This window comes from Panthera leo, chromosome B3 (genome assembly GCF_018350215.1).
Source record: "Panthera leo isolate Ple1 chromosome B3, P.leo_Ple1_pat1.1, whole genome shotgun sequence".
Lineage (NCBI taxonomy): Eukaryota > Metazoa > Chordata > Mammalia > Carnivora > Felidae > Panthera > Panthera leo.
Window position 1 is genome coordinate 53,661,337 of NC_056684.1, and position 13,296 is coordinate 53,674,632.

The following is a 13,296-nucleotide window of genomic DNA, read 5'->3' on the forward strand; positions in this document are numbered from 1 at the left end:
TGAGGAAGAAGAAAACCGGGAACACAGTGCAAGGAGAGAGGAATGGTTTTCCACAGAGTCATTACTGTGGGGGCCTCAGGGGGCTGGAGAGAAGACTCTCGATCATGTCCTCATTTCACAGATAGACCCAGAGGCAGGTATACAATGAAACTGTCCCAGTGGGATTGGGAAAGGAAAGAGAGAGAGGAAGCTGGCTCCCAGTTGCCTCAGGTGGCCTGGGAGGAATGTGCTTTGCTATAAACACAAATCACAAAGGAAAAGTTGTTTTGAGTGTAAGGAACTGAAAGGACAGCTTGTGTCCCCAAGAGGTGGAGTTAGGACCAGGCTGGTTTCCATGCAACCGCAATCATTTATGAGGCCCCTAAAAATATGTCCAAACAAGCCCAGAGTAACTTAAATGATGTTTTATATTAATAAGGCAATTTATGTCCTCTAGGAGATCAGAGTCTGGTGGTAGAGAAAGGTAAATAAGTATAATTTTAACTCGAAAATTCTGTCACTCTATGACCTTTAACAGAAAACAGAATGGAATGGGTAAGAGTGCTTGGTAACGAGGCTTCCCCTCTCACATCAAGTATTAATTTCTTTGATCGGATTGCAATTTGCTTACAAGAGCAAATGTTCTGAAGAGCATTTCCTACATTATTTCCTAATTTGTGAAATCATTGTGAAGTTAGTTTGGAGTAAGAGTTCCTCTTTGAAAAAGAACTGTTGGAATAGAGAGGCTGGTCGTTCTCTGATAAGGGGGAGGGCCTTGGATGCAGCAGTTAAAAACCAAACCAAAACAAACCTTGGATTGATTTTCATGTGAGAGGAGGCAGTAGGTCAGGAGGGAAGTATAGATGGATTTCATTTCTGAGTAGCTCCATGGTCAAAAAGGCCTGACCTCCTTCAGAAGTCCTAACCAGAGAGGTGGACAGATCCTGGTCACTGGTAAAAACTGGGCCCTTGTGTGGCCTTTCTGAGGAGGAAATGTGTAGGGACCAGGGGTCTCATGCTAGTAGTAGTTCCTAACCAGGGTGTTCAGGAGAGTTACCTGAGAAGCCTTCTGAACCTGCATGAACCTTAGACATTATGACTGAGTGGGAACCTATTGTCTTCATCAGCTCCCTAGGTCACTAAATCTATAGATCTTTCTCAATTTATGATGACATTACATCCCAATTAAGTCCCATCCATTAAAATATTATAAGTCAAAAATGCACTTAATTCACCTAACCTACCGAACATTATAGCTTAACCTAACATACCTTAAATGTGCTGGGAACACGTACATCAGCCTATAGAGCTGGGCAAAATTGTCTAACACAAAGCCTGTTTTATAATATGGTGTTGACTATCTCACGTAATTGATTGGATACTGTGAGAAACAGAATGGTTGTGTGGGTATCAGTTGTTCACCCTCGTGATCGTGTGGCTGCCTGGGGGCTGAGGCTCACTGTGGCTGCCCAGTGCCACCAGAGAGTATCGTACCATATACTGCTAGACGGGAAAAGATCAAAATTCAAAACTCAACGTATGGCTTCTACGGAGTGCAGATCACTTTCACACCATTGTAAAGCCAAAAAATCATAAGTCAAACCATTATAAGTTGGGGACCATCTGTATTTCCTTCTATAACCACCAAGTACCTCTAAGCAGGGAGACCCTACGTCTAGTTTGTCGGGGCCAGTCCTGCTTATGCTGTTGTCCTGATGTGCTTATCAATGACATGCTTTCACTCTCAAGTGTTCCCATCTGGATGGTGAATCGCAGGGGCACTCTTCCAGAAGACACTATTCCCAGTAAGAATTATCAGCTTTTCAGAGACCACCCTCACCCCCCCACAGTGCTATCCCTCATTCCCCCTCTGGGAAGAAAACATCATAAAATATTTGAAGAATACTGACTTTGGCTTAAAAATAACCTCCAGACCTGGGGCTTACCTGCTCCCAGGCCTGTGTGAGAAGCTCCAAACTAGCATTCCAATGTGTAAACCCAAGACCTTACTAATCCATATGCAGCCCGTAATCACCCTCCTAGTTCCGTTCTTTTCCTAATGGGTGGTGAACATCTGTCTCCCCCGCTTGGACTGTTAACTCCTCTGAGGCCAAATACATCTCTATATCACCTGCACTGTGTTTTTCCTACAGTGCAATAAAAGAAGGAATAACCTCCACCAGGAAGCCCTCAAGTTCCCTGTCTGACAGTTAATGGTTGGGACATCAGGACACCGGCAGGGCCTGGGGCACAGGGGAGCTGCAGGTGCCTGTGGTGCATGGGAAGCAGGCCAGCTTCACAGGTGCACCTGTCACCTGCAGGTGGCAGTTAGCTGGGTTCAGAGTCACAATACCAACAGCTCAGTTTTCATCATGACCTGAAGGATCGTATTACACCAGCAGGGGATTAAGTCTCTAAGCTGGAAGTGTTTGTGCACACGAAATGAAGGGCCCTGGAGCCTTCTGAGATGTCTGGTTCTCATCTAAGTTTTGCTCATCACTGGTTGAGGGTACCGGGTGTGACTCAAGTCTTCCCTTCCCACAGGAGAAGCAGTGTTTCCTTATCACCAAAGTCACTCCTCAAAGGAGCCGTATTTTAGGTCAAGGGTCACTGGCTCATTTTTTCTTTAACAAGGATCAAACCTTCGATTCCACTTCAGAGGTGAGGGGTCACATGCAAACACACCCTGGGGAGTTAAATCTACACCAGGATTTAATGACCGAAAGGTGAAAGGTCAGGGTGCCCAGAGAGGAATGGAAAGCACCAGGTAAATAGAGTAAACAGAAAACATTTATGGAGGGCTTTACTACTACGTGCCAGGTATTTGACCTTTATTGTCTTACTCATGTTTCTACAGAATCATACCGGAATGTGATAGGTAATAACAGTATTTGCCTCAATTATAATCGAGGAAGCAGAGCCTCAAAATGATTAAAATAATTTGCCGGAGATCACACAGGTAACAACACAGTTGCTCCAAGATTCAAATCCAAATCTATGTGACTTAGAGAGAAGTCTTTCCTTTCCTTAAAAAAAAAAAAAAAAAGGGGGGGGGCACACACGTGGTTTAACGTTCAACATACTGAAAGGCTTTTAAAAGGAGAATGTCACCACCCTGCTTACCTGCCTTCATCCTTTGCATCTATTTTACCATCTGGACGCAGACACCTTCCATTTTTGTAGCTGTTTCCTCTTCTCTCCATTTTCTAAGTTAAATGTTTATTCTGCTATCTTTTGATTCATCACTGTTAGACATTACTTATTGATTTTCTATTGTGCTAGAGGAAGGTGAAGCTCTCTATCATCCTCTCCAGTTTTTTCAATATCACAATTATTGGTTAAATCAATTTTCAGTGCTCACATTATTTTGCTCATAATACACTACTGATGAACCAAGGAATATGCTGTGATCAAATTCTTGAGTAAATTGTAATTTTTCCTAGAATTAACTGCCTCCTGCCCCATTGCTTCGTGTTCTTAGTTTCGATTCATAGGTCTTTCTTCACCCCCCAACAGCCTCGAAATACAATGTTCTTTATGGTGAAATCCACCAGATGCTAGAATTTCCTTTTTCAGACCCTTATGCTTCCTTTTAGCCTTCTGCCCCAGTCCGGACTGGTTACCTTCCAGGCCTGGGGATTCCCTTTGTCTCTCTTTCCTGGCTCCTGGCTCCTCAGCTTTCCTCACTCTCCTGTTTGCATGGAACACTTTCCCTAGTAACTTCCTAAAGGAGAGTGTAGAGGACGTAATTTATTTTGAGACTTTGAAAGTCTGGAAATATTCTTACTGTACACTTGATTGATATAATTTTATTGGATATAGAATTCTAGAGAGGCAATACTTTTTACTTAGAATTTTGAAGGCACTGACCTTCCAGCTTCCAGTCTTGCAGCTAACAGTGTTGATGTTGCCAAGTCAAATGTTATTCTTTTAGAATCTTTCCTCTCTCTCTTTTTTTTTGGTAGTCTTAAGTTTCATCCTGATGTAGTGTTAAAAGTATTAATTCCACTCATTTTATTGGTACCCCCCTGGCTCTTTCAATCTGTCCTACAGTTTTGGGAAATTTTCTTTCCTTTTTAATTTTTTTTAATCTTAAAATGCTATATCTCTTCAGCATTCTTTTCATGTACAAATAGGCTGACCATTACTGTTTTCATTTCACTTTTTAAAAATATTAAAGTTCTATTCCTTCTTTATTTTTTCATTAAAGGATAGCTAACATATAATGTTTTATTAGTTTCAGGTGTACAACAAAGTGATTTGAGAATTCCATACATTACTCATGGTTCACAATTATTGACTATATTCCCTATGCTATACTTTTTGCCTCCATTGTTTTTTTATAGTTTGAATCTCTTACTCCCCTTCATCTATTTCACTCATACCCTTGTCCCTCTCCCTTCTGACAACCACCAGCTTGGTCTCTGTATTTATGATTCTGTTTTCTGCTTTTTTGTTCATTTAGCTTTTTAGATTCCACATATGAGTGGAATCATATGGTATTTGTCTTCCTCTGACTGACTTATTTCACTTAGCATTATACTCTCTAGGTCCATCCACGTTGCTGCAAATGGCAAGATCTCATTCTTTTTTATAGCTTAGTAATATATATGTATATATATATATATATTATATATGTATATTATATTAGATATATATATATATCTCATCTTCTTCATCCCTTTATGAAGTTCTCTTGTATTGCTTCTTTGATAATATCCTCTTTTCCATTTTCCCTATTTTATTTTCCTGATTTTCTATTAATTAGATGTTGAACCTCTTGGATTGATCTTCTATTTTCTTATCATGCCTCCCCTCACATCCATCACTTTATCTTTTCTCCAACTTCCTTTAAGGTTTCTCAAGTTTATCTTCCAAATTTTCTATGAATTAAATAATTTAAATCATATTTTTATTTTCAGGAGGTTTTATTAGTTTTTTTTGTAGCATACTATTCTTGTTTCATGGATAGAATATCTCTTCTAACAACTCTGAGGATATTAATTATAGGTTTTTGGAAGTTTTCTCCTGCTCTTTGAGTTGATGCTGTTTCTTCTATTCTTTTGGTGATATTTCATACTGGAGGCTTTCCTCGGGTGTCTGCTGATCCTTGACGTCTGTTCATGTTCAGAAGTAAGGCAAGTAAAAGATGTTTGAGCAGCTTTGTGTGCAGAGGCAGTGACTATTGCTAAGCGGGTTGCATGGTCCTGTGACAGGGGAGTTCGACCTGAGGATCAGACTTCTCTGTCTCTTGCCTATAGGTATAAATTAGCTACGGAGTTCTAGAAGCTGTGCAGGGAAAGGGAGCTGGCGGTCTCTCTGGTTAATAAGTAGATATTTACTCAGTCTCTATCTTCAGTGCCTCATCCCTGCTGTCTTCCACTGCCCTCATTCCCTCATCCCTGCTGTCCTTGAGGTTCACAGCTCTTCAAGGTCTTCTCAAGAGAATAAACCTCCTGTTTCCTAAAGGGGTGTGAGAGGGGAGCAGAGGTCCAGCTACTTCTTACACAGATTTTCCAAAATCCTCCTATTTTCAAGCCTGAAACCTGATCCCATCTCTAGTTGTATTTGGTGCCTCTGATTTCTCAGGTTTCAGGAAATCACTTGGCTTCCTTCTTGTTGGTACTGACCTATTAGGTTTCACCTTTCTCAGTATTGTGATGTCAGTGACCGTCATCTTTCAGCTCTCTGTTCTATGTAGTTTCCTGTTGCAATGCCTCTTAGTTTCTAAGGAATGCAGTTTATATGTCTTTTCCTTGGTCTCCTTGTTTTTGGAAGATTTTCAAGAGGTGAGAAGGCAGAAGGCATTCACCATCTTAAAAAAACAAACAAACTCCTGAGTCCATGATCTTGACAACTAACTTGCTACACTTCAGCCCGGCTCCCTCAGGAGAAAAGAAAGCAGCCACTGGACAGGAATCAAAGGAGGAGCCTCAATTTCTCTGCTTTACCAAAGAGGGCTTTCTCCCTCCAGCATATCTTCCCAATTGTGAAGCCAAAGGGACTGTCTAAAAACACCCTCTCTCCCCATCACTCTTCCATCGAAGGCCCTTTAGTGGTGCTTTGTCATTCACAAGTAAGTCTCAGCAAAGCAAAGCCCTTGTCACCTGGCCCAGCCAACCAGCCTCGCCTCCCGCTACACTGCTTTCAGCTCCCAATATGCCAGACCCTTCCTTCCACTCTGCGTACACTGCTCTGGGTAACCAGAAGCCCTTCTTTAGAAGTGCATGGTTGGAAAGCATCTCTGGACCCTTCCAAACTCACCTTCTGGGTAAACTTCTCTGATCCTGCTCTCTTTCCCTCATTTGTTTTTCTGCTTTCTTTCCCTTCCCGCACCCCCTGCCCCTGGCCTGGCCCTGACAGGTCAAACTGGTCGCTCTTCCCTCTGTGCTGCTAAATACCCCTCCATTCTGTTTTCTGTCAGAATGGAGGTGATGCAGGGACAGAGATTTTAGGCTGGGAAAGGACCACAGGGGCTACCTAATTTTGGAAGGAAGCCAGATGGTGCTAGGGAGTTAACAGTAGGGAAGTAAGTTGAGTCTATTCAGCGGACTCAGGGTCCTGGTCTGTCTTCTTTCCCCTTCCAAATTTGACAACTTCTATGTGTGGCCCCTGGAACTCTTTTCTGGTTCCTTATTCCCTCTCCCCTCTGCTCCTCCCATCCTGGCCACATGCCTAGCAAGCAATACAAAACCTCATTTACACCCATCCTACAGCTTCTACCATCCTACTGGAGTAATATTGAGCTTTAGCAGTATCTTGTTCCATCACATATTTTTCCCCTAAATTACATTGTTTTTTTTAGACAACTACACAAACAAAATGGGACATGACAGGTGCACACTGCAGAAAATGAACCAGAGTGGACTTTCATTGTAAACAGGTACGCTGGATGCTAAGTGCCAAATACAATGGAAGACAGGTAACATGGTGCAATAATTTTCTACAATCAATAACACCATAAATTCACTAGTCAACAGCTTTGCGAGCCAACTCCCACTCAACCCTACATGAAAGTGATTGACTAGTTTGGATGTCTTCTCTTCTTTCTTCTTTCGTGTCTCTGGGGCAGAATTTTCACTGATTCCTTTGATGATATGTGTGGAGCACCTACTATGAGCTGCACATTCTTTGGTACTGAAGGTAATGATAATAATGGCTACTATTAGTTGATTATTTACGAAGAGCCAGGTACTTTGTACATGCTTTCTGTATACATTATCTCATTTTTGTCTTCACAGCCCCCTATGAAGTAAGTACTATCATTTACCCTGCTGGATGATGGGGAAATGAGAGAGAGTTGAACTATCCTACTCAAACAGTAGAATCGGGTTTCAGACTGCCAATTGCAGAACTACATTGAGAACCAATTGAGAACTACATTATTGTCTCAGGCTAATGGTGGCTGCCAGTATTTCTCCCTGGTCCTCTGCCTTATCCGAGGAGCTACTGAATATGATTAAGACAAGGGACAAGCCTCTACCCCTCCAACGTTGTCTCAGATTCTCCTGATGAGAAATGCTTTGTCTGTGGAGGGGTGTCATTTGTTTTATCTGCTCAGCTAAGGCAGGAATTGCCTCCCTGATATCCACTGCTTGGGGGGGGGGGTGCTGGTGGTGTTAGCCCTTCCTGTGACAGCCTATTCTAGGCAGCTCTAGGAGTGAGAAACTTTCTGATTATGTTGATCCAGAGCCTTCCACCAAGCATTCTAGTGTTTATCCACGTTGTTTGAGAAGTCCTTTTGACACAGTCTTTCTTTAAGCTCCCTTTAAAGCCCTAGAATTTGGGTTTTCTATTGTGATCTATTTTTTAGAATTTATGGTTAAATACAATTTCCTATCTTACCCATTTCAAAATGTACAGTTCAAAATGTACTATGAATGAATTTGGTACTAAATTCATTCATTATGTTGTGCAACCATCACCACGATCCATCTCCAGAACTCTTTCATCTTGTAAAACTGAAACGCTATACTCATTAAACAATAACTCCCTATTCTCCCCTGCTCCTAGTCCCTGGCAATCCACCATTCTACTTTCTGCCTCTATGATTTTGATTACTCTAAGTACCTTATATATGTTGAATCATACGGTATCTGCCTTTTTGTGATAGGCTGTTTCACTTAATATAATGTCCTCAAGGTACATCCATGTTGTAGCATACTGCAGAATCTCCTTCCTTTTTAAGGCTGAATAATATTCCATTGCATGTACATACCATATTTGGTTTGTCCAGATTTGGCCTGGACCTTTGGGTTGCTTCCACATTTTAGTTATTATGAGTAATACTGTTATGAACATGAACATACAAATAATTCTTTGAGACCTTGCTTTCAATTCTTTTGGGTATAGGACCCAGAAATGGAATTGATGGATCACACAGTAATTTTATTTTGAGTGTTTTGAGGAATTGCCATGCTGTTTTCACAGGGGCTGCACCAGTTACATCCCACCAATAGTGCACAAGGATTCTAATTTCTCCACACCCTCATCAATGCTGGTTGTTCGCTGTTATTTATTTATTTTTTTATAGTAGCCATCATAATGAGAATGAAGTGGAATTTTACCATAGTTTTGATTTGCATTTCCCTAATAATTAGTGATGTGGAGCATTTTTTTTCATATGCTTATTGGCCATTGTATGTCTTTTTTGGAGAGATGTCTATTCAAGTCCTTTGTCTATATTTGAATCAGGTTCTTTATTTGTTATTGAGGTCTAGGAGTTCTCTATATATTCTAAATATTAATATCTCATAAGATATGTTATTTGCAAATATTTTCTCCCATTCTGGTTGCTGCACTTTTACTCTGTTGATAGTGTCTTCTGAGGCAGAATTTTGAAACTTTTATGAAGTCCACTTTGTCTATTTTTTCTTTTGATGCCTATGGCTTTGGTGTCACATTCAAGAAATAAGTGCCAAATCCAATGTCATAAAGTTTTATTTCGTGTCTTCTTCCAACAGTTTTATTGTGTTAAGTCTTAAATTTAGGTCTTTTTTTCCATTTTGAGATAATTTTTGTATACGGTATTAGGTAAGAGTCCAACTTCATTCTTTTGCATGTGGATATTCAGTTTTCCCAGTGCTATTTATTGAAAAGGCTGGCTGTCCTTTCCCCAGTAAATGGTCTTGGCACCCTTGTCAAAAATCATTTGACAACACATATGAGGGCTTATTTCCGGGCTCTTGATTCTATTCCATCAGTTTATATGTCTGTCTTTATGTTGGTACCATATTGTTTTGATTATTATAGGCTTGTAGAAACTTTTGAAATTAGGAAGTGTAAATTCCCGAGTTTTATTCTCTTTGAGGTTGTTTTGGCCATTTGGGGTCCTGATGACTTTTAGGATAAGTTTGTTCTGTTTTTGCAAAAAGTGTCATTGAGATTTTGATAGGAATTGCATTGAATCTATAGGTCACTTTGGGTAGCTGCAACATTATAACAATACTAAATCTTCTAATCTGTGAATATGGGGTGTGTTTTCATTTATTTATGTTTTCTTTAATTTCTTTCATCCATGTTTTCTAGTTTTCATTATATGTGTCTTTCACTTCCTTGGTTAAGTTAATCCCTAAGTATCTTATGTCATTGTTTTTTTAATGTTATTGTTTTTTGTAATTGTCTTTTCAGATTTTTCATTGTTAGTGTATAGAAATACAACTGATTATTGTGTATTGACTTTGTACCCTGCTACTTTGCCGAATTCATTTATTAGTAAAAACAGTTTTTTGTCTTAAGGATTTTCTATATATAAGCTCCTATCATTTTTAAAAAGTCTTTAACTGAAAGTTTTTTTGAGGTAACTTTGATCATTCCTTACAATTCTTGTAAGTATTTTTAAAACAAACCAGAAATCAGGGGTAGGGAGAAGCATGAGCAAACAGAAACTCCATATCCACTTCTAGATTTGATATATTCCATGAATTATACAACAAATCAACATATATTTTGAGGATATAAAACCCAAATCACATTTTTTTTTCAGCATCTGAGACAACATTATAAGGAGGGACAAAGGTGGAAGTGTTTATACGTGTGAATGTGTGTAAGCCTGAAAGAGCTACACAAACATGTTTATTTTCTTCAAGTCGACACACCCTCCCCCAGGAGACTTCTAACTGACAAAGGGGTGCCTTTGAGGCCGAGAAGAAAAGCCAGACAGAAGGGCTCCATACAGATTTCTGAGTTTTAATAGAGAGGCATGCAATCTTGAAGGCCAGATGGGATACTAATGTGAAAAAAATTCAATAATGACATCAACAGAAATTGCTGTGGGAAAGGTCCTAATCCAGCTCATAGCTAATTATGATGCTCATGAAGCTGTTGAATCTGCTGCCCAAATCAGAATAATATGTGCTAAGCCTAAACATTTCAGGGGGAACATATTACCTCTCTTAAGTTAATCATACATCTTTCAGGGGCCAGAATTTAGAGGTTCATTCAACAGAGTTTGTTGATGCCCAGAATGTGCCGGATGCACATCTCAGTGCTGGAGATCTGGCAGTGAACAAAGCCCCTGGTGCATGGAATGTTCATTTAACTGGGGGAGATAGACAATTGTCATATAAACCTGTACTATGTCAGGAGGGACAGTACCCACCCATGAGAGGGATGGTAAGGGATGAGGTGATATATTTGTTAATTAGTAGGAGGGGCCTCTATGATGAGCTGATCTGTGGGCAAAGACTGAATGAAGTGAGGAGAGGAAGAACTGGGGCAGAAGCATCCTAGATTCCTTTCCAAGTCACACAGTAGCTGTTATACAAGTTGAACATAACAGGTGCTTCTAAATAGTAATTTATCAACTTAGTGATCCTCTGAGTTTGCTGTCTTATGATGATTGAAAGGACTAAAAGAAGCAGAATCTGCCGAGTTTACTGCATTGTCTGGTCTAATGGTTCTCAACTGGAGTTGATTTTGCCTGCCAGGGGACATCTGGCAATGTCTGAGGACATTTTGATTATCACAGCCTGGGGGGAGGGAGAAGGTACTATGGCCATGTCCTGTGTAAATGCCAAAGATGCTACTAAACATCCATAGTGCACTGAATAACTTCATACAGCAAATAATGAATGGGCCCCAAATGTCAGCAGTGTCACTACTGAGAAACCTTGATTTGGCCCCCGGAAAGGCTGCCAGACCTCTGATGAGAGTTGAGGGACCAGGAAGGAGATGTTCTTTCGAACAGCCCCATCAAGACATCTGGACGTCTGCAAACAGAGTAGATCCAAGGCCTCTGGAGTAACTTTGGGCGTCTGCTCCCAGCTTGTTGACAGACTTAGTCAAATGGTTTCAAAGCCACAAGGGGATTTTTTAATCAACATTAAGTAAAAATTTCCTGTGTGTCTTGTGGTATAAGACAAGTAAGGATGCAAGATGTCCCTGCCATCAAAGACTTCATAGCTTAGGGAGAAAAAAAGGTATGAAGAAAAACACTTACAATGTGACAAGGGCCACAAAGGGGTAGAAATCAAATGATGTAAGGGAAGGGAGTGATGACTTTTGTCGGAGTGACCAAACAGGTTTAACATAGGAGGTATCATTTGAACTGGGCTTTGACAGTGAGAAGGCTTTAAACAAATAGGGAAGTGGAGGATATGTTAGATAGAGGGCGAGATGTGAAAACAGGTAAAAAGGTAGGGAATAATAATATTAATAGCAACTGCCACCTAGTAAATCCTCTCTATATGATAGGTGTGGTGCCAAGCACTTTATCATGACACACAATTGTAGTCTACACTGAAAACTGATAGATGTGTGAGAAGCAGCTGAAACCTAGCATGACCAAAGTTACTTGAATTTCTATCTTATTCATTTCAAAATGAATGAAGCATCAGAAGCGTTACCTGGGGTGAGTTGCATAAATACCGAAGAAGTTCACCAATATACTGAATGACAGTGACATTATATTTTCTGCAGTCATCCCAAAACTGGCTGGCTGAAAATTTGTTCCGCAAAACAAGAGTAGCACCTACAGAGAAGTGTATATAAAGTGTTAATAAAGAGATGCTACAAAAAACTCCCTGGTTATATTTGTCATTTTTGAAAGGTAGAACTTTAAATGTGAATTATATTCACAAACAAGTTTTGAGTATCAATTACATTCAATACAAAAATGAATAAGACATGGTTGAGGATGAAACCAGGCTTTAACCAGGATAAAAACAGAGGCTTTCAATCTAGTGAGGGAAAAGACACATACAAACATCTTTCTAATAAAAGTCAGTGTGCAATAAATAAGAGTTTCAAATGAATCTCTAAGGGAATGTGAACATGAGTGTGTGTGTGTGTGTGTGTGTGTGTGTGTGTGTGTGTGTGTGTATTAATTCTGCTTGGGGGCAAGGGCTGAGAAAGGCATATTTTGGAAGAGGTAGATCTGAATTGTGTCTTGAGCAATGAATATGAATAAAGGTAAGAGAATTCCAGGCAGAGGAAACAGTATGAAACAAAAAGATAGGACAGTCCAGAAGGCGTTGGAAGATAGCCAAGACTCAGTTGGCCTGTAACTGGAGTGGTGAACAGGGGGTGGCTCATGGGAGATGAGCCTAGAGAAGCAGCCAGGGGTGCCATCATGGAGAACTTGGAAGTGCCAGGTGGAGGAGTCAGACTTAACTTCGCAGGCAATGGAGAGCCAAGGTCTTGAACAAGCAGGAAATCTATTCTTTGATGGGTGAGGTAGACATAATAATGGTTCCCAAAGATGTCCATGTTCTAGAATGTTCTGTGAACATTCTACCTTACATGGCAAAAAGAACTGTGTAGATGTGATTAAGTTAAGGATTCTGAGATAGGAAGATCATTCTGGATAACCTGGGTGGGCCCAAGGTAATCATAAATGGCCTTCTAACAGGAAGGCAGGCAGGTCAAGGGCAGAAGGGGATGGATGCAGAAACAAAAGGCTGGAGGAATGTGTTGTGAAGACAGCAAAAGTGGCCACAAGCCAAAGAATGCAGGCAGCTTCTAGAAGCTGGAAAAAGCAAGTAAATGGACTCTTTCCTAGAACTTCCAGAAGGGATACAGTTCTGCAGACACCTGGATTATAGGACTTCTGACTTTCAAAACAGAGAAAAAAATTATGTTGTTTTCAAGCCACTAAGTTTGTGGTAATTTGTTATAATAGCAATAGGGAAATATGGGTAAAAAAATATATATCAATGTGAAACTATATCACATTACAATGGGTAAAAATAATATATATCACACCCAACCAAATTATAGTCATAAGATGTAGTAAAGTGAAATAAAAACATCTCAGAAATACTTTTTCATGCTCTTAGTTTAGCTTTACTCCTAAATATACAAGAGTGTGATGTTTTA

General features: G+C 40.2%; 1 protein-coding gene across 1 annotated transcript in view; it reads right to left on the bottom strand.

Moving 5' to 3' along the window:
* SLC27A2 (solute carrier family 27 member 2) overlaps positions 1-13,296 on the bottom strand; it is a 44,266-nt gene that overhangs the window by 14,386 nt on the left and 16,584 nt on the right. Inside the window, exon 4 of the mRNA XM_042942062.1 lies at positions 11,826-11,950. Within this exon, the coding sequence (XP_042797996.1) occupies positions 11,826-11,950 (125 nt within the window). The remainder of the gene's footprint in view (positions 1-11,825; positions 11,951-13,296) is intronic.